At 39.7% G+C, this 20,474-nt stretch overlaps 3 protein-coding genes and 1 pseudogene across 10 annotated transcripts in view; all 4 read right to left on the bottom strand.

Moving 5' to 3' along the window:
- LOC144634236 (uncharacterized) overlaps window positions 1-20,474 on the bottom strand; it is a 140,269-nt pseudogene that overhangs the window by 44,493 nt on the left and 75,302 nt on the right. The gene's annotated exons all lie outside the window — the stretch shown is intronic.
- Window positions 173-18,891, bottom strand: LOC144638694 (L-rhamnose-binding lectin CSL3-like). Of its 6 annotated transcripts, none has more exons than XM_078497948.1 (5): window positions 16,167-16,284; window positions 15,216-15,306; window positions 11,975-12,807; window positions 9,994-11,603; window positions 173-354 (listed from the first exon to the last, which is right to left on the bottom strand). In XM_078497948.1, the coding sequence occupies exons 1-3, from the start codon at window positions 16,281-16,283 to the stop codon at window positions 11,975-11,977; spliced, it is 1,041 nt and encodes a 346-aa protein (XP_078354074.1). In that variant the 5' UTR covers window position 16,284; the 3' UTR covers window positions 173-354; window positions 9,994-11,603. The 6 variants fall into 6 exon arrangements, with proteins under 6 accessions (XP_078354074.1, XP_078354306.1, XP_078354157.1 ...); XM_078498180.1 differs by lacking the exon at window positions 173-354 and adding an exon at window positions 17,050-17,110 and having other exon boundaries at window positions 10,022-11,603; window positions 16,167-16,259; XM_078498105.1 differs by lacking the exons at window positions 173-354; window positions 9,994-11,603; window positions 11,975-12,807 and adding exons at window positions 17,050-17,430; window positions 18,265-18,891 and having other exon boundaries at window positions 16,167-16,259.
- On the bottom strand, window positions 1,413-9,176 carry LOC144637745 (uncharacterized). Its single transcript, XM_078496858.1, has 6 exons — window positions 9,036-9,176; window positions 6,349-6,971; window positions 5,053-5,418; window positions 4,465-4,607; window positions 3,226-3,316; window positions 1,413-1,968 (listed from the first exon to the last, which is right to left on the bottom strand). The coding sequence occupies exons 2-6, from the start codon at window positions 6,926-6,928 to the stop codon at window positions 1,736-1,738; spliced, it is 1,413 nt and encodes a 470-aa protein (XP_078352984.1). The 5' UTR covers window positions 6,929-6,971; window positions 9,036-9,176; the 3' UTR covers window positions 1,413-1,735.
- The window catches only part of LOC144636644 (uncharacterized), a 68,442-nt gene continuing 49,405 nt past the window's right edge, over window positions 1,438-20,474 (bottom strand). The window contains exon 7 of one of the 2 annotated variants that reach the window (XR_013567617.1): window positions 1,438-1,473. The gene's annotated coding sequence lies outside the window, so the exon portion shown is untranslated. Of the gene's footprint in view, window positions 1,474-10,021; window positions 10,072-20,474 lie in introns of those variants that run through there. The other variant, XR_013567598.1, reaches the window with a different exon arrangement.

Below are 20,474 nucleotides of genomic sequence, written 5' to 3'. Positions count from 1 at the left end.
CAGAAAGTTTCTTAAATTCGCGTTAATTTTATTACGCATAACTTTTGTTCGCGTTGTTAAAATGTTTCGTTATATTCCTACAATAAGGTCGGTATTAACTTTAGTCTGGGCAAGCTAGCTTTTGAGCGAATTGACTGACATTCCTTGATGGTAAAGACAAAACATGTACAGCTTCTTTCCGTTTTTTTACTTTTTTTGAAGTTATCACGACTGTTTCAACGTTACACATTTGGCATTCTCCAATACATTCCAGATAACAAAGTTTTCCTCATCTATCAATTTTTACAACGGTTCGGTCAAGTGCATGACCACTATAAACATACATTTACACATTTTTTTTGCAATCCAACAGAACTTTTATTGGCTTAACCTCACGGTTTTTTTCCTCTAGTACTAATTACTGTAGTACACTAATTCCATAACGGTCGACCGAGAATTGCTACCAGCTGTTCAATAGGCCATTTCCGAGTTACCCTTTGCCTCAAATTCAAAACGAGTCTATGTGCGAAACCATTCAAATGAAAATGACTTTAATTTGCATGAAAATGGACCTGAAGGTTAAACTTATTATCATATGAACGATTTCGCACGTAGACTCGTTTTGGAACAGAGGCATAGGGTAACTCACAAAAGGCCTATTAAACCTACATAACCATGGTTATCGAATTGCACTGCGCGACTAGAGGTCCTGATACCAACTAATTAAATCACATCGGTAAGAAAATTCAATATTAAAAGTTTTTGTTGAGTATCCTAATTTTTACACTTTGAAACTACCGGTAAGTTGTGTTTTGTCGCTTCTAACAACAGCAACAACAATGAGAACTTATTCCCACAAGGAACAAGCAACTAGTTTATTTTTAAACTTGTTTTATTTACACCAAAGACCGATCTCACGTTTACAGGAGACAGGTCTTCTCACGTTGCTGTGTTAGACTCTGAAACGCGCTTCCTAATAGCGCTTCCTAATAGCGTCTTAACAGTTTCCAGCACTTTCCAGCTCTTTTACTTGGATGGGTCAGAACTGCAAATATTATATCAGTTGCTACTGCAATTATAATATAAACAAATATCTAATTATTGATCAACAAGTTGTGGTCATTTTCATAACGTCGATGGCAACCATAGCAACAGTAGAATCTGCTAAAAACACCCTTAATTTTCGCTTTAAGTGCTTATAACTCAAAAACGAGTTCATTCACCACCATTTTTTATGATGGAACAATGATCAGATGTTAAGATACAACCTTTGGCAAAGTTTTAAAAAAATCTGTACATGGAGTTAAGAGCCACCTTAAACTTTTGCGGCGTCAACTGAAAAAGAGTCGTAGTATTGATTCGTCAAAGTTGAAGTGCTGAAAAATGCAGGAAACTGTTTTTAACTGTCTTTTTTTAATATATACATGTCTATAAGATAAAAACACTACTTTTAAGAGAGGCTTTGTATTAGCTCAATGTCATTTGACCCCATATCTAAGGAATTAGATTTCTATCAAGCTAATGTAATTTATTTTCTGAACTATGAAGATTTTTAATTCTAATTTTTAAAGCTAAGTGTAGACTGAGTAACGTCAATATGAGTATGTCATATGTCAGATTACTTGGTCATGTGTACGTAATATATCGACTGATCATCGATTGCCACTGTTACCTAGTGGCTAATTCGGTCACGAGGGGCTGAACCCGGAAACGACGACTTACAACTTGCAAGGTACAGCAAGCTAAAGCAGTTTTTTTATGCCTTGAGCCTCACTGTTTTCTTAAGGCTTCTTTTCTCGGGCAAAAGATGCAAAGACGTTGTATTGTAATAAATATCCCAGATTCCGTCAGTGTCGTAATAGTATACCTCTGTGCACTTGGAGTTAACGGCAAGAAATTGAGCTCCATGGATCTGAAGTTCTGAGGGTCGTCGTTCATCAAGAAGCTGGTTACAAAGACAGCGTTTTATATTGTAGAAGTAGCGCATACCTAAACACGCAAAAAAAAAAAAATTACAGACAAGGTTTCATACGGAGAGGCTCTACCTCGAGGTCCAAACCCTTACCCTTATATGTACCATTTTTGACAGTAGACTTTTCGTACAATTTGATAGAAAATAGTACCCCTTTACATACCTACAGTAGAAAGACTGCAAACTTTTCTAAACCCCTTAAAATACTTAGGTGAATCAGCAATTTGGTGCGTTGTCTGTCCGAGATATTTTGAAATGCCCTTCTTAATACTAAATGACAGTTTTTCCAAACCTAAGGACTTCCAAACACTTGCGAAGATCACCCAAGAACACTGGAACATTTTCGAACGTTTTTGGGCGAATATTCCCGAAGATGACTGATCACACACTTCTTTTCTGCCCTTTGTTAAAAACGGGTCAATCGCGTGTTGTTTCATTCTTAAAATAATGCTCAACATCACTTGTAAACGTCATAATAAATCCTGAATTTTTCTCGGACTTATGTTGAGTTGTCTGCGTATAAATTGTATGTTGAAGATCGTCATCTTCCTCCCTTATTATTGCTTATTAACAAGAAATAAAAATAAAATAAAAAAATTGATATTATCAATTTAACAGTCTTGCAACTGACAAACTTGTGACCCTCAGATTCCCGTTCGAATTGGAATTTGGAAGTGTTGGTTTTTGTGGCGGGAGAAAACCAGAGACCCCGAAGAAAAACCCTTAGAGCAAGGACGAGAACCAACAACCAACTCAACCCACATGTGACGTCGGGACCGGGAATCGAACCCGGGTCACATTGGTGAGAGGCGAGCGTTGTCACACTGCGCCATTCCTGTTACGGCATCCTCCCTTGTTATTAAAAGTTATGAAGTTGAAATGTAATGTTATGGCCACTATACAAAAGGAATGGAGTAAAAGACAAGGGCTTCAAGAGGTCATTTTCGAGTTACCCTTTGCCTCTGTTTCAAAACGAGTCTACGTGCGAAACCATTCATATGAAAATGAGTTTCACCTACAGGTCAATTTTCATGCAAATCAAACTCATAAAGAGACTCGTTTTGAAACAGAGGCAAAGGGTAACTCGGAAATGGCCTATATGCTTTGGTGTACTGACTTATCTATACAAGCACTTGGATACTTCCGTTTGTCGTCCTCTTATTTGTAAGTTGCACTTTTCGCAACTGCAAGTCGCAGCCTTTAAAAATCTTAGAGGATGCTGCTTTACTTATACTTTAAATCACAGCATGACCTAAGAGCAAACTTTTTCTCACCTCGAATATTAATAGGACGAAAATTTAAGTCCTGTTCGTTTTTCGAGCGCAACTTCTCCCACGTGAATTCGACTCCTTCTATAAGGTGAATCTAAAACGAAGTCAAACTTGACGTAAGCATGAATCCTGAATAAAGTGACAAATGCGGGTAAGGAAAATTCCAGATGATGTGTGACACTTTAAAACTAGTACTATAAACAAAAAAAAACTTAAAAAAATGGTGTAAAAAGTGTTATTTTGTGTAGTTACAAACACAAACGTTTCGGGTATAGCCCGTCTTCAGTGTGAAACCGTTTTCCATATGTGTACACGACCGCATAGCGTGCGCGCCCAGTTTAAATAAAATGAAAAACACTGTTCAAGCCGTGGTTGTATTGAACCGAGCTTAAAAATGCTTTCCATTTCAATTTCTTAGTCCTCTAACTTGAATGTCTGAAAGAGTGTGGCCGGGGAGATCTCTGAGGATACAATCGCGTCGATATGCAACAGTGTGTCAAGGTCAGGATGTTAAAGTTGTTAAGCAAAGTGCGCGCGTGAACTTAGAGGGTGGTAGGTGTGGCTGACGCGTTTCTGAAGTGCTTCCTGGCGTGAGATGGAAAACACTCTTTCCAGATCATTGCACAGTAGATCGGAAGGATAGCCAGAGTCTTCAAAGGTCTTCAAAGAAGGTGGTCATTTCTTCACAATTTTCATCAAAATCTTCGTCCTCTGAGCAGAGACGGCGGAGGCGCAGACCTAAACTCTCGACAAAAACCTAGACTCCCCGGTGTACTATACAATCCAATATCTCATTTGAGATGTAAATATAAGGATTTTTTTTTTAAGTCTGACCAGATCTAGCTTCCTTCTACAGGATGATCCAACTAACGGTTGCAAAGGAGACTAGACCTGATCTGTTTGAAAAGTGAACTCACATGTATTCCATGAAAGTGCACATGGTATAGGCCACAATAGCAACAAGTTTTACAGTACACTACAGGTTTTTCAGAGGCATTCGTAGGTTAAGGGATGCCGGGGAAGGGTGAGGGCTATTTTACACAGCTACATCAGTGGAGAGCATGACTGAAAATTGCCTCATCCTTGACATAAAAACCTGTAAAACTCTGACCAGTAACGAAACACAAAAACAAAAAATCCTAGAGACAATATGATATGGAAGAGAAAAACAATAGTTTTTTACAGGTAGGTAACTCCAGAAAATTGATCACTTCAGGAAAGGCGAAAATATTAACACTGTACCTGACGATTATCTGACTTCAGCCCAAACACCAATGCATGGCCTGGAATGCTGCCCTCTAGGCATAACTGCTGACAATATATCAACATCGGTGATAAGATTAATACAATTAGGAAACCCAGAGCAGACAATGAGGAATCAAGTCCTAGAAAGAAATGAAATGGTTCAACACTTTAAAATACAAGCTAATAACAATCACTTTTACTTGAATCTTCTTTCTTGTGCGAAATATTAAAATCTATCATTTGAAGCATACTTTGGGAGTAGTGTGCATGTATGATGTTGAAACAACAATTCATAAGGCAACGTCTAAATGTGATTTTCATCAACTCCAGTTCATCTTTGTTTACTGAAATAATATCAGTACTATTTAGATAAGCTATATGGTTTATGGAGTGACCTCTCCTTAACCTCAATTTAGCCTTAAACTATGTCTAACTTAGGTTTTTTTTAGGTTTTTGCCCTACATGTTTGTAGCAAGGAAACTAAGGAATACATCATCCCTGGAAACTCACTTTTTTACACAAACAGCACTGTGCAATACAGTAAACCTTATTAACCAACATTGCAGGTAATTAACATATTCTTACCAACTTTAGATCCATGTGAAAACACCAGTGGCATCAGCTCAACAACTCCCTTCCACAAGCCAGTGACTCGTTCCACAACCTCTTGTTGACAGAAATCATCATTGTCCTGTTTACAGGACTTACTTAATGCTGCAGCCATTGTAGTGTGGTTCTCAGACTTGGTAGCCCTTAGCTGGCCTTTCAGACTATCGAGGCCTTCTTCTAAGTTCTTCTCTAGTCTTTGGATCTCAAGTCCAAATAGCTCTCTGACGTTGGCACGGTCTTGCAACAAGATTTCTTTGCTTTCCTCAACTGACTTTACTAGAGTGACCATCTCCTTTAGTATATCTCCATTGTTAACTGATTGTCCAAAGTACACATCAGTCCCTTATATGGATGGAAATCAAAACATCATGAGACACACAAATACATTATTATGCAATATACCGGTAATATTTAAAAAATCGACCACATTCTTCCATGCATGTACTATGGTCTACATTTTTATAGACCATAGACATTATTTTTTTAAAACAAAAATCCCTTGGGTCCATCGCTGTTAATATTTTGGAAGTCAGAAAAGGTTCAAGTATCATGGGGGTTTATATTCAAGATATATTGGACTCACTTGAATCTTCCCATCTCTTTACCCACTTGAGTCACATTCCCATCTCCCTGGATATCCCTGTACCCCCCATTCCCAAATGAGAGGCCCTGGCAGGGGGTTCCCGTGTCGCTTGGCTAAACTTAAAATTGTCCCATATCGCTGTTTTATTACCCTTCATGTCCTGTCGGTAATTAAATTGAAGGAAAATTGCTTGTCATAATTTGTCAGAATTTAAGTTTTTCCATAAGGGTTGTCACTTGTCGCGATTTTATTTTATGTGCTGTCGCTACTTTTTGGGCCATGTTGCTTGTCGGAATTTACCCTGGCAGGGCCTCAAATGACAAAAGCAGCATACTATTTAAATATTATTTACAATTGATACCTCGGTTTCTCAATTTCTTGAAAGTCCGGGGAGGCTGCACCCGAAGGTCCAACTCAAAATATTCACTGTAAAGGCCTTTTTAAATATCATTATGGCAGATTTCGTTCCCTGCGCTTTCATATACCTAAACTTGTGAAATCCCTACCTTTTATATACCTGAAGCCTGGAAAAGGTACCCCTTTCAGGCGGAGCCTCCCCGTATAGGACATTATAGGGACTACCCCCCCCCCCTGGGTACATTCCCATCTCCCCAAACATCTTTGCAGTCCCCATTCCTTAATAAAAATGACCAATAATATTTACTATTCAATATAAATAAAAATTGTACCTTGGTTTCTCCATTCCTTGAAATCTTTCAACACTTCAGTCTCAAAACCCAAAGGGAGATTTAAACTCTTGATCAGTTTTTCCATAAGTTGAAAACACTTCAAGTAGTAGGCTTCAGTCCATGTTGCAAACTTGCAGTGACCCCATTCATTGCGAACGTCGTTGCGCACATCCATTGCAATGATATCAATTCCATGGTAAACAAAGTTTGGTGCTCCACACAAAATGGAAAGTGCAGCAGATGTATCTAATGATTCATCAAAAGCTGTGAAGCCTGACATGTATGGTTTAACAAAGAGTTTAGCCAGGGAAACTTCATCTTTAACACTGTAATCATAGCTGTGGTGTGATGCTTGTTTTATATTGTCATTGATGTTTATATAATTCAGACGCAGTGCCGAAGGAGAAAGGCATTCGAGGTGAGAGGCAGATGTCTGTGAACGAATGTTGGTTGGTGGTTGAATCAAGTTCCAGTATAGTTTTTGTAGTTCTTGTTCAATAACCTTCCTTAATGCTGGTGTAAGAACTTTTGAGAGGCAAATTCCTACCACTAACCATCTTTTCTCCTCATCTGTTAGCATATTTTAATTATCAGCAAGCAACTGCAGAACTGAGCATTAACTTCTGAGTAAAAACAAAATAACTGTGTTTTAGCAACTATTTAATTTAGCAATTTCATGACAAATTTTGTAACATTTTAAAACTTGTTGCTTATATAATTAAGTGTACTTTAAATGTCCATTATATATTAAAAGGTTAAGTTGTGAAGACAAGTTCTTACCATACACATTGCATATGTAATGATTATAAGCTCAAGATTTCAATGAGCTGATAGTCAACGAGGCTGAAAGCTGAATAAACTATCACCACACAGAAATCAAGAACACAAATAATCTAAAGGCCTGATTACATGAGCAGGGCTGGCTTGGTTTGCCGAGATGAATCAACTTCGCGATTACATGACAACCAAGCCACCCCGGTTAGCCGAGATCCCGGTATAATTTGCGATGCTGGGATCTCGGGCCAGCATTAAATTTCTCTTCCGAGCACAATATTGGACGAAAAAATCAATGCTCCTCCTTCTAAATAGGATGTAGAGGTAAAGTAACCCATCCAGCTGCATAAGTGCAAAAAATTTAACCACCAAAATGCCGGAAAAAGGTGATCAAGATCATTCGTGCTAAAACCGGCTGAAAGTCATCTCGGCAAACTGGGCAGCCCGGCTAACCGGGCTCATGTAATACCAGGCTGAAAGTCATCTCGGCAAACCGAGACAGCCCGACTAACCGAGCCAGCCGGGCTCATGTAATCAGGCCCTAACTGTCATTGTGTAGTTCCAAAAATTATCCATACCTCCCGCACGGAAGATATTTTTCCTAAGACCCAACACCCCTCTGGAAATTCCAATTAAGCTTCATACATTGAGACCCGCCCACCCCCAGGAATTTCCAATCCCTTCGATCTGTGGGGGAGTATGGACATTTTCTGGAACCACACATTTCCTTCCTAAAGTTTCTTCCAGTTATTATTTCTCTACATAAGAACTTGTAAACTTCACACTTGAGTCAAATCAGTGTCATCTCTGTATGCATGCTTATCAGTCCATTCATCCATTTTGACACTTAAAACTCATATTGCCAATTGGATAACAAAGGATATCCGGAGTTTGAGTAGCCAATCAGCCCGTGCAAAAAACGCTATCCACTCGCTGTTTTAGTATATACTAATTAATATAGGATAGCTCAGCCAATCAGATTACAGCATTTGCATGAGACAAGTAGACTACCTGAATACCACCTGCAATGAAATATGTTTCCATTAGAGTATAATTAATCTCCATAAGAAGAATTCATCTAATAAACTTATATTTAATATTATTGCAAATACGGCAATCTGATTAGCTGAGCTACTCCTTATTGTACATTAGTATATACCACACAAGTGAATAGTACTTTTTGCGCATGCTGATTGGTTAACTCAGAGGTGATTAGCAAAGTACTATGCACCTCTGAGCAGCTAAAGAGAAACAAACTACCTTTGTGCCATGCTTTGTTTACCAAAAGTGATGTTTTAGTCTGCTAGTTACTCAACTTCTGGGGTTTATACTTAAAAAAATATTCACCTCAGTATCAGTGGATGTGGTGGATATTACCTAGCCACGAAGCGGCGAGGTCAATATCCACCACTATTCACCTCCACTTTGGTGAATAACTGTTTAGCAGCAGTTTATATTGAGCTTGGAAAGTGTGTGTGAAGATTACTTATCCTTTATAAACAATTATTATCTGATCTCAATTTCTATCAGGTAATAGTTGACTAGGCCACAAATTAAGAGGGACAAATCTAATTGTCAACTATATTTAAGCGTTTTATTTTTGAGTGTTCTGACTCTTTACCATGATTTTTCAAATTACCGTTTCTGAAGGGCTAGAAATATTTTGAAAGACTTCGATTTTCCTCCCCAATCCTAGCAGAATTTGATTTTCCTCCTCAATTCCAGCAGCCCAAGAAACCTTCCCGTCCCGTCACAGTACTTTCATCTATTTCATACTTGAGAGTTGAGTACCCGGTTGGACATAATAGCCGGAAGTGATGCATAGGCTAGTGACCACCAAACGTTTTGGCTCAAGCTTCGCAGCTCGTTTGGTCGGAAATTAGTTGTATCTTCCCGTTAACTAGTTTCCTTACCGTTTTGTTGCAATTTTGGCGAAGAGCTCTCTGACGTTTCTTTACCCAGCCTCACAGAAATCTCACTCTGAAGACGACGACGACACTTGCAAGGCGATACATATTTATATTTAGGAACTTGAAGAGTGCAATTTGAGTAGACTTTTAATATAGTGAGTAGACACTGGGTTCGATTTGCAATGATTTTTAGTTCCCAGTTTCCTACAGGACGCTCTCTGGCGATGGACCGTTCCCCGCACTCCCAGCCGGAGACCAAGTTTAAGCTTGGTTTGACGCCTAAAAGATACCACTATAAAACTGTCCGACAAATACGGCAAGAGCTTTTTGTAATGACTATAAAGACGTCATCGAGTCCTTTCATCTTTGAAAAAATTTTAATGCTTGATTAATCTAAAGCTTTTATTTCTTCAGCATGCAACAGCAAAATATACCTTGAGGCGCTCTGCCTAAGACACCCTATTAGTGTAAAGAGTGCCGAGTACCAGAACGCGCAGTTTACACCCCCAAAACAGACTACGAGCATCCAGGTCCCTTTTACGCAAAAGTCTCAGTTCCCGGCGAAAGTACTCACTTTTGTCATCGAAAGAACAGTTTAACTATTAAAAATAGCACAAGATGGTTATTAAATGGTTTGTAGGTCACTTAGGTCAGTGTAATTTTAGGCAAACAAATACATGCAGACGGTGGATTGTCTGGGCAAGCTAGCTTGTGGGCGAATTGACTGACATTCTTCGATGGTAAAGACAAAACAAGGACAGCTTTTTTCAGTTTTCTTTACTTTATAGAACTTATTACGACTGTTCAACGTTACACATTTGGCACTCTACAATACATTACAGATCACAAAGTTTTCCTTATCTATTGATCTAAACAACGGGTCGGTCAAGTGCATATGACCACTATAAACAGATATTTACACACTTACTGTGGGGACTGATTCAACAGACCTTTTGTTGACTTAAGTTCACGGTCGTTTATTTTTCCTCTTGTACTGCATTTTTGTGGCCCAAAAACAGTTTCCTGCATTTTTCAGCACCTCAACTTTGACGAATCAATACAGCACGACCCTTCTTCAGTTGACGCAACAGTTATGGTATAATCACTAGTGAATAAGTTATTAATATTATCTTGACATAACAAGTTACTACCCGGGGGGGGGGGTACTCCCTATAATGGCCTATACGGGGAGGCTCCGCCCGAAAGGGGTACCTTTTTCAGGCTTCAGGTATATAAAAGGGTAGGGATTTCACAAGTTTAGGTATACGAAAGGGTATGAAAATCGGTCATTTAGGTTTTTAAAAGGGCTTTTAATTAAACTATTCGAACAGATGAAATTTCTGGCTGTATTATTTAAATGTATTTAGCGCTACATGAAAATGACAAGAAAACGACGTGTTTTAAGTCTTTGCCATGTCTTTCAGGTATATGAAAGGGATACCTTTTTTCAGCAAAAGGTATACGAAAGGTGTACAATTTCTGTCAAAATGGTAAATAAAAGGGTAAGGGGTTAAAGCTCGGGGCGGAGCCTCCCCGTATAAAACCTTTTTTGAGTACCCCCCCCCGGGGGGGTTACTACAACAAATGTATAACCCGTTAAAAAAACCCTTAATTGTAGCCTTTTTTTGCAATTCAACAGAACTTTATTTGGCTTAACTTTACGGTCAAATACACAGTTATGACACAAGGTAAGTGTTATCGACCACATCACTGTCGTACTAATCTAAAGCAGTTTACAATACTAAATTGGAATTCTCTCCCAATATCGATAACTGGTTCGACTAGCTTTTCTACTTTTAAGAAAAACAAATGGTTGAATTTTCAATGAAATGAGTCTGAATTGACCTAGCCGCACATTCACAACTAAATAGCCACTATGCATGTTTACGTCAGAATGGCAAGTTTCACCACCAAGCCTCGCATTCAAAGTGCAAACTTGTAAATTTTATCATGAACGAATTCCCAAGGCAGCAAAGATGAAAATAATACCCACGTGAAAACGGCATGCAGGTGGGAAAGGGTTGAGAATAATTCGCGTAAACGAGGCTTGCAATTGGTGGTGAATTTTGAGCTTGTGACGTTATCACGCATAAGGCCTATTACTTACATATTGCTAACCGAGGTGGCCTCCTCTATAAGCCTGGTGGTTTCTTGGAGGACTCCTCGCCTACCTACCATAGTTATTGCTGTACATTGTCAATTCTAAAGTAGCTAATAAATGATGATGACGACGATGATGATGATGATGGTGATTTTCTACTGACCGAGAATTGCTACCAGTTGTTTAATTTAAACTACATAAACATATCGGATTATCGAATTGCACTGCGTGACTAAGGTAAATTCAAGCCATTAGAAGTTTTCGTTGAGCATTTTTTTTTAAATTTGAAACTAAGCTGTGTTTTGTCGGTTCTAACAACAGCAACAACAATGAAAAGACTAATGAAAATCTGTCTGTGCATTTGAAGTTAACGGCAAGTAACTGAGCTCTGTGAATCTGAAACTTTGAAGGTCGTTCACCAAGCAGCTACTCGCATACACAGTGTTCTACATTGTAGGAGTAGCGTATACCTAAACATACAAAAACAAAAAACAAAATAACAGACAAAGTTTTATACGGAGAGGCTCCGCCCCGAGGCCCTAAAGTCCCAAGGCTTGTTCTAAAAATAACCTACACGCAAATCTGATAGCACAAGACCCATAATCAGAGATGTAGACTTCTGGAATTATGGACTTCTCGTGTAGAACATTGCATTTGTTTGTAACTCGTTGGTTGATGGTATTTCTTTAAAATAATATTCTTTAGTACTTAGCCTGTTCTCTTCTACAGGTATGAGATTGCACTCCGTAAAAGCAACTGCAGGCTTTCTTGGTTAGCGCGAGAAAGTCAGTCATACATGTAAAACATTACAGAATGTAGTCATTTCTTTTTCTTCACTCACCTACTGAATGCATTGGTGTTTGACACTCAGATATTTGTATGTTCCACCACACGGATCACCAAACACTGAGTTGCTTGCATGCAGCTCGCAGCTGGCCTGATTGTCGCATTTGGCCCTTACAATCAAAAAAGAATTCCCAGCATGACAGTTGGTAGTTTGAATTCTTGGATGTGGGCATGTACTGCGATCATGTCTGCCGTAGGACGCTGCCAGCACGCTGATTTTTGTTCCACTTTGACAGCTTATAATGCGTCTGTTGCCCTCACAAATGGTAACCAGCCGTGGCGTGTTGGGTGTTGTATCCCCAAACACTGAGTTGCTTGCATCCAGCTCGCAGCTGGCTGGGTCGTCGCACCTGCTCTGCACAACAGATAGGGAATTCCCAGCATGGTAGTTCGTGGTGTGAATATTGCGATGTGGGCATGTACTGTGATCATGTCTACCGAAGGACGTCTCTAGCACGCTGATTTGTCTTCCACTTTGACAACTTATGGTGGCTTTCTTGCCCTGATAAATGGTAACGGGCCGTGGCACGTTTGTTAGTTGAAGAACGCATTGGTATTTGACAGTCAGATATTTGTATGTTCCACCACACGGATCACCAAACACTGAGTTGCTTGCATGCAGCTCGCAGCTGGCTTGGTTGTTGCATCTGCTCTGCACAACAGAAAGGGAATTTACGGCTTGGCAGCTGGTGGTGCGGATACTGGAATGTCTGCACGTCTCACGACCGTGCCTGCCATAGGACGATCCCACGACCTTGATGTTTCTTCCGAATAAGCAGTGAATAACTGCTTTGTCACCCTCACAAATGGTCACGGACATTAGGCCCTCTAAATAAAAAACAGCAAATATTAACTGAAAGAAATTCTTGTATCCCTGTTGTAAGCTGGTGGATACAGAATGGTGTCACGTTTTAAGCTCATTGCATGGTACAGAAGGCGCCGTTACCCCAGGAAGGGGGGTTGGGGGTACTCCGGCTTGTAAATGACGGGGAGGATTTTTTTGGGTTTAAAATTTTCGATTTTGGGATTTTTTTGGGTAAGAAGATTTGGCAAGTATTTTTTGGGGTGACTTGATTCAAATAAGGGATCTTTTAGGGTATTAAAAACATACTAAAGTGCTTTGGCACGACCTTGGCGTATTTATGGTAAGATAAATAATCAAACCCGAGCGTTATTTGCCCTCCTGGCAATTTAGGGGTAATTTGACAAGGGATTTTTAAGGGGTTATTTTTGGTCCAGCGATTTTTTGGGTAATGTCGGAAGACTTAGGGACTTTTTTGGGTCCTGAGTTTTGCCTTCATTCGATCATCCCCGTCATTCACAAGTCGGAGTACCCCCCCTGGGGTCGTTACCAAGGAAATTCTACGGAGAGTAAGGAATCCCGAAATTTTGTGGTGATGCAACTAAAAAACGTGGCACAAAAATTTTAAGGATTCAACTTGTTTGCCGATCGAGTATTTTACGATGCGCCACCAAAAAAGTTAATTAATAAAAGTAATTTTCAGTTTTGTTTCGTTTTAAGAGTTACTTTACCCCTCATTTGTAAAACTTGAATTTACTGATCGCAAACAGGGAAAAAATTAGGACTGGAGCCCGGGATCCAATGAAAGACAAGTGTCCTCGATAAGCTATACACTTGAGCCTGTGATACGGTTATGTGATACTGGACAGCGGATATCTTGTTTTGACAGCTGTCAATAGGCCATTTCCGAGTTACCCTTTACCTCTGTTTCAAAACGAGTCTACGTGCGAAACTATTCATATAAAAATGAGCTTCACCTACAGGTCCATTTTCATGCAAATCAAACTCATTTTCATTTTAATGATTTCGCATGTAGGCTCGTTTTGAAACAGAGTCAAAGGATAACTCGGAAATGGCCTATTGACCATAGATCGATCTATGTCTGGAATATACAGCTGCCATGTTTTGCAAAAGTTTTTTTTGTGTGCAAATACTGGTACTCCTGTGGGATAAAGAAGAGCAAAGACACGACCCTATCAGCTCTGCTGCGATAAATTCATCGTGTATAAATAAAAGCTTTTATTATTGTTATTATTATTATTATTATTATTATTATTATTATTTTTGTTATTATTATTATTATTATTATTGTTATTATTATTATTATTATTATTATACAATCTACAATCTGAATAAAGGCGAGTTCCGAGATGCTGTAAAGCTCAGGTACGACTGGGAAATTGACGACAAGCCGACAGTGTGCGTGTGCGGTGACGCCTTTACAATCGATCATGCAATGATTTGTAGGAGAGGCGGATTCATAATTCAGCGCCATAATGAACTCCGTGACCTCGAGGCTGACTTGCTTAAGATGGTCTGTAATGATGTCGAAATAGAGCCCGTCCTTCAAGAACTGACTGGAGAGAGGCTACCAAGCGGCGCTAACACAACGCCAGATGCTCGCCTAGATATACATGCCCAAGGGTTTTGGGAGAAGCAGAGATCCGCGTTCTTTGATGTGAGGGTGTGTCACCCCAACGCGGATTCCTACAAGGACCAAACCCCCAAGCAGATATACCGTAACCATGAGAATGAGAAGAAGAGGGCTTACGCAGACAGGGTTCTTCAAGTAGAACAGGGAACTTTCACTCCATTGGTGTTTACATCCACCGGAGGAATGGGCGAGGAGTGCAAGAGGTATCACAGTAGGCTTGCAGAATTAATCGCCGCAAAGAAAGGGGAGGATTACGCAACAACGGTGTCTTGGATCAGATCAAAAGTCTCATTTGCGATCCTCCGATCCGCCTTAATCTGCCTAAGGGGATCAAGAACTGTAAAGAGAAACAGGAACATTGACATTTATGATATGGACTTTCAAGTAGAGAATTCTCGTACTGCAATTTAGATCGAATATTTTTTTTTTAATATATAGTTCTTCTTTTATTATTGCTCTCGAAGTCGCTTTTACTATTTTTCTACATTTTTAAAGACACTGTTTTTATTATTATGTAAATAATATGTTTATATATAAAGTTCTTATTCGAATAGTCAAATCATTGTAATTCTTTTAGAAATTGGTTAATAAAGTGTTTATTTTTTTTATTATATTATTATTATTATTATTATTATTATTGTTATTATTATTATTAACCATGTGGAAGACGCCAAGTGCTGTAAATTCCCTGCAGCAGTTAAAAATCCAGCTAGATGCTGCTGCTTTACATATATCTATACTTTAAATCACAGCATGACCTAAGAACAAACTTTTTCTCACCTCGAACATTAACAGGACGGAAATTTAAGTCCTGTTTGTTTTTCGAGTGGAATTCCTCCCACGTAAAATTGACTCCTTCTACACGGTAAAACTAAAACGAAGTAAAATTTGATGTGAGACATGAATCCTGCATAAAGTACACGAGAGGGGGAGGGGGTACTCTCAAAAGTGGACTGTATGGGAGGCTCCGCCCAATAGGGACACCTTTTTCAGGCTGAAGGGATCTCAAGAGCCTTTTAAAATACCTTGAACAGACTATTCGTGTAAGTATTCTAGGGGTAATTCAAGTGAAAAATAAAAAAATACAAGATGTAGTATCCCTTCTGTATGAATGTGTAACGGGTACCATTTTCTATTGAAGCTATGTAAGTATGTGTTTCTGTGAAGGGTATGGTTTTCAAGCAGTTAGTCTGGGATAGTGGAGGGGGACAGGGGGGCGGGAGCACGGGAGAAAAGGGGCGAGAAATAGGATTCCTAAAGTGGCGGGAACTGGGAGAAAACAAGAGAAATTTCGTAACATAATTTTCATTATATCTTTTGCAATAGACATGGAACAAACAGGAGAGAACAGCTACGGAAAGGGGTGGGAAGCGCGAGTAAAAGGTACGGGAGGCGGGAGGTTCAGACCCCCTGTCCCCCCCACGGGATAGGGTGTAGAAATCAGAGAGTTTTGGTCTAGAAAAGGGTGTCATTTGCCAGGAAACTGATCAGTGGTATGACAGGGAATACAAACTCGGAAGAGTCGGAGTCTAGTCCAGTATAGGGTTGCAAAATCAGCTGAACTTGGTCTGGTATAGGGTAAGGGTCCCAGCAGCACATCCCACCTCCAAAAACATTATTACAGAGAGTGCCCCGCCACCCAGCCAGGAAAACAATAGCTCCCAAACTTAAAGGTTTTTACAGAAGAATTTGATCATCTGTGAAAAAGGAAAAAAAAAACAACCACTGTACCTGACGATCATCTGACTTCAGCCCAAATAACAATCTTTGGTCAGGAATGCTGCTTTCCAGGCATATCCACTGACAATAAATCATTGTTATAAACTGTAAGATTATTAGAATTTGCATCAACAGAGACCAACGGCAGACAGTAAGGAATCTGCAGGTCCTACAAACAAAAAATGGTAGAACCCTTTGAATCACCAATCCCCGGGGGGTTTGGGGGTATCCTCCCCCGAAAAATTTTCAAAAAATAGGTTATCTGAGACAGCATTTCGTGCGTATCGAAGACAGTTTGTTAGGAAACAAGGCAGGTAAAAGTGAAGGTAGCAACGACAATAACTCTGGTTCGTTTTTAAATTCAAAACGTAGTTTTAGAAACAGAACAGCTCCCAGTGAAATCACTTTCTTCCATGTGTGCCATTTCACAGAAAAAATTGTCCATGAATTGAGATGATCTGGCTACTGCCTTTCTCTTTTCTTCATTTTGTTCTCTTCGGCCCATTTTATTACGGAATCATTAAGGACCGTGTTCCGAGCCCAACAAGTACCCAGTCTCCTCTCTTTTTGGTAGCACCTGGGAATATTAATGGCACATCGAATGGTTCGACAATGAAGGACATTAGGAAGGATGTATCGTTAAAATTAACCTAGAATCACAGAATTTGGTCCAAAATATACCACATGAATCTACAAATGGTGGACCTTCAACCCAAAGGACCATATTGAATGTAAATAGTCAGAGTATAGAAAAAACCATTTCCATTTATTTATTTATTTTGATATTTTTTCCACAATGAGTGGATTCCCAAGGCCCGTGGGGGGGGGGGGGGGTGACACACCCATCGCACCCCTCTCCCTACGGGCCTGCTGGTAATTATAGACATATTCTTACCAATATAGGATGACGTTTTTTCTCTTACAAGCGAAAACACCATTGGTGTCAGCTCTACAATGTCTTTCCACAAGCCAGTGACTTGTTCAACAACCTTTTGTGCAGAAGAATCATCACTGTCCTGTTTAAGGGAGTTACTTGATGCTGCTGCCATTGTTGTGTCGTTTTCAGACTTGGTAGCACTTAGCTGGCCTTTCAGACCATTGAGGCCTTCTTCTAAGTTCTTCTCTAGTCTTTGGATCTCAAGTCCAAATAGCTCTCTGACTTTGGCATGGTCTTGCATCCAGGCTTCCTTGCTTTCCTCAACTGATTTAACTAAAGTGACCATCTCCTTTAGTATATCCCCATTGTTAAATGATTGTCCAAAGTACACCTCAGTCCCTAACATCCAATAGAAATGTATAAACCACATTTATAAATGTATGAGGTATATGTTGTGGTTTAATTTTGTATTTGGTTTAAATTTTTTCAAACCAGTTTGATTTTTATTTTTTATTGCCTCATATTCAAACAAAGGGAAATAAAAATTGAACTGGTTCGAAAAATTTCAAACCAGAGATAAAATTAAACCACAACATATACGTAGACACACGTACATTATCATGCAAAATATATTATAGGTTTATAACTAAATTGTCATGTACAGTGCAGTTTTCAAATAATATTTTTTAGAAATGTTAGATAACAAAATGATAAGAAATACTTGAATCAACCTTGAGGAAATTAAAAAAATTCAATCCCATCCCAGACTAAAAGGCCAAATAAAATTGGAACCCCAGCCCGTCAAAGACATAGAAAGTAAAAAACGAGACCCAACAAGCAGTACATACCCATATGATATAGCACACCATATATAAAGTATTACCGCCTGCCCCTAGGTTTGACTGTCCCTCTCCTCACTTGAGTCCGGGGAGGCTGCACCCGAAGGTCCAACTCAAAATATTCAATGTAAAGGCCTTTTTAATATCAATAATTATGGCAGATTTCGATCCCTACGCTTTCATATACCTAAACTTGTGAAATCCCTACCCTTTTATATACCTGAAGCCTGGAAAAGGTACCCCTTTCAGGCAGAGCCTCCCCCGTATAAGACATTATAGGGAGTACCCCCCCCCCTGGGACTTGAGTACATTCCCATCTCCCCAAACATCTTTGCAGTCCCCATTCCTTAATAAAAATGACCAATAATATTTACTATTCAATATAAATATGCACCTTGGTTTCTCCATTCCTTGAAATCTTTCAACACTTCAGTCTCAAAAACCACAGGGAGATTTAAACTTTTGATCAGATCTTCCATAAGTTGAAAACATTTCAAGTAGTAGGCTTCAGTCCATGTCGCAAACTTACAGTGACCCCATTCATTGCGAACTTTGTTGCGCACATCCGTTGCAATGATGTCAATTCCATGGTAAACAAAGTTTGGAGCTCCACACAAAATGGAAAGTGCCGCAGATGAGTCTAATGATTCATCAAAAGCTGTGAAGCCTGCCATGATTGGTTTGACAAAGATTTTAGCCAGGGAAACTTCATCTTTAACACTGAAATCATACAAGCTGTACTGTGATCCTAGTGTAATGTTGTTATTGATGCTCTTATAATTCAGACGCAGTGTAGAAGGAGGAAGGCATTTGAGATGAGAGGCAGATGTTTGTAAATGAATGTTGGTTGGTGGCTGAATTAAGATCTGGTAGAGTTTCTGTAGTTCTTGTTCAATAACCTTCCTTAATGCTGGTGTAAGAACTTTTGAGAGGCAAATTCCCACCACTAACCACATCTTCTCCTCGTCTGTAAGCATATCCTTAACAGCTAACAACCTTCTAGACAATTAGCTTTGAGACAATTTCTGTGAAAAAAGTGGAAATAAATTCAAAAGTTGGCAGCATATACATGCTTCAGCTGGCTATGCTGGGCCTACTATGCCTGGCCTACTTCTTGTATTAAAAATTAGAGCTTAAACAAGACGTTTCTGCAGATTTACCAGAAAATTCTGAAAACTTACCCCTTCTTCATTTCCACGCCCTTTCTCTTTTTCCTCCCTTGTTGACGACTTCACCACGGGGTGCATGCATGAGATTGAGGATGGAGGAAAAGGGGAGGGGGGGGGGGGTACTCCGATATATGGGCTATATCTATAGGTATGTGCCGCCCGATAGGGTATGGTTTTTGAGGTTCTCAGTGCTTAAATAGGGTATCATTTTTGCTCCTTTTGGCAATGTGTTCCCGGTGTGATCCTTAGATAGGGTACCTAAATTCTATCAGCTAAAATAAACGCCCAGCTAAACGTAAAAAGACATCCGTTCAAGTGTTAGTAAAGCGATTTTGATTTAATAAAGATTTGTGTTTTGCCGTGCGCAGTTAGCCGTTATTTGCGTCGTCACAAAACGCTTCTCCTTCCCTTAAATAGGGTGTCATTTTTTAGTTTTGGGCCTTAAAAAGGGTATCAATTCTCGCTGTCTTCATCCTTAAATAGGGTCAGGGTTTAAGAACCTTCGCGGCACACCCCTATCCGAAATTTATGGGAGTACCCCCCCCCCCCCTCGTGTAGCGGGTAAAATATAGTCAAAATGTGACTAGAACTTCCATAAACAACCACAACGTGCTTTTACTTTATTCGATCTGACACGTGATACCCGGGCGTTCCAAATATGGGCAGCACTAAAATTACGTCAACAGAAAACGGCTACATTCCCTCCTTACTAACAGGAACGAGGTGAACATGACAAAATTAACTCAAAGGCTAAGAACCTTACAACTAGAGTACAACAAGTCCAATGTTATGATCGCAGGCGAGATCTAAGCGAATTATAACTTCAAGTCAACAAATAAATGAACGACTGCTTCATCCATTTCTCTGACAGATAACAGTTCCTCGAGTGAATCTCGCACTGTAACGATTTGCTTGAACTCGATGCGTTCAAAGTCCGGGCTATAGTCAATTAAACGCTTATTTTTGTCCATAGGAACAGATTTCTTAGACAAGTCATGGTTGTATACTGGTTTCCACACGCGAGATTTAGCTAGTCTTGTGCGGCGCCCCGTTGGAGCATAGGTGTGCACGACAACCGAGTCTCGCACTTCATCAGTTTCCGCTATCTCTCCAACAAGGAGTCCTTGTCGAGCATTAAATCGTTCATAGGCGGCCTTGTCAAGGACCAGATTGTAGGCTCCTCCAGATGGGTCACCTTCAAGGGAGAGATATGGACAATGTGCTGTGAGACCACGCATTCTCCCGAGTTTAACTAGAAGTTGTCTCGATGCTGGGAAAACAGAGTACAAGTGCTTGCAGGCTTCGCTAACTGGAGCCTTGCCTATGGGTTCTAGATACCGAGCTAGTTCGAGTGAGATTCCTTCGTCTGCTTGTTCATTGCTCTTGGACAGGTACATGAGAAACTGGCCAGGTTTGTATTGTCTCTATTTATCTT

Source organism: Oculina patagonica, chromosome 1 (genome assembly GCF_052425735.1).
Source record: "Oculina patagonica isolate OP01 chromosome 1, crgOcupat, whole genome shotgun sequence".
Lineage (NCBI taxonomy): Eukaryota > Metazoa > Cnidaria > Anthozoa > Scleractinia > Oculinidae > Oculina > Oculina patagonica.
The sequence above is the reverse complement of the archived record's forward strand: the minus strand, read 5'-3'. Positions and strand labels throughout refer to the sequence as shown.

Coding starts and splice junctions, on each gene's coding strand:
- LOC144637745 (XM_078496858.1), bottom strand. CDS start 6,928: ATGCTAACAGATGAGGAGAAAAGATGGTTAGTGGTAGGAATTTGCCTC. Junction 5,419..6,348: donor CAAGGAATGGAGAAACCAAG/GTACAATTTTTA, acceptor CATCCATATAAG/GGACTGATGTGTACTTTGGA. Junction 3,317..4,464: donor TGAAGTCAGATAATCGTCAG/GTACAGTGTTAA, acceptor ACTTCGTTTTAG/ATTCACCTTATAGAAGGAGT.
- LOC144638694 (XM_078497948.1), bottom strand. CDS start 16,283: ATGCAAATTCTAATAATCTTACAGTTTATAACAATGATTTATTGTCAG. Junction 15,307..16,166: donor TGAAGTCAGATGATCGTCAG/GTACAGTGGTTG, acceptor ACTTCGTTTTAG/TTTTACCGTGTAGAAGGAGT. Junction 12,808..15,215: donor CCGTCCTGTTAATGTTCGAG/GTGAGAAAAAGT, acceptor TTTTTTATTTAG/AGGGCCTAATGTCCGTGACC.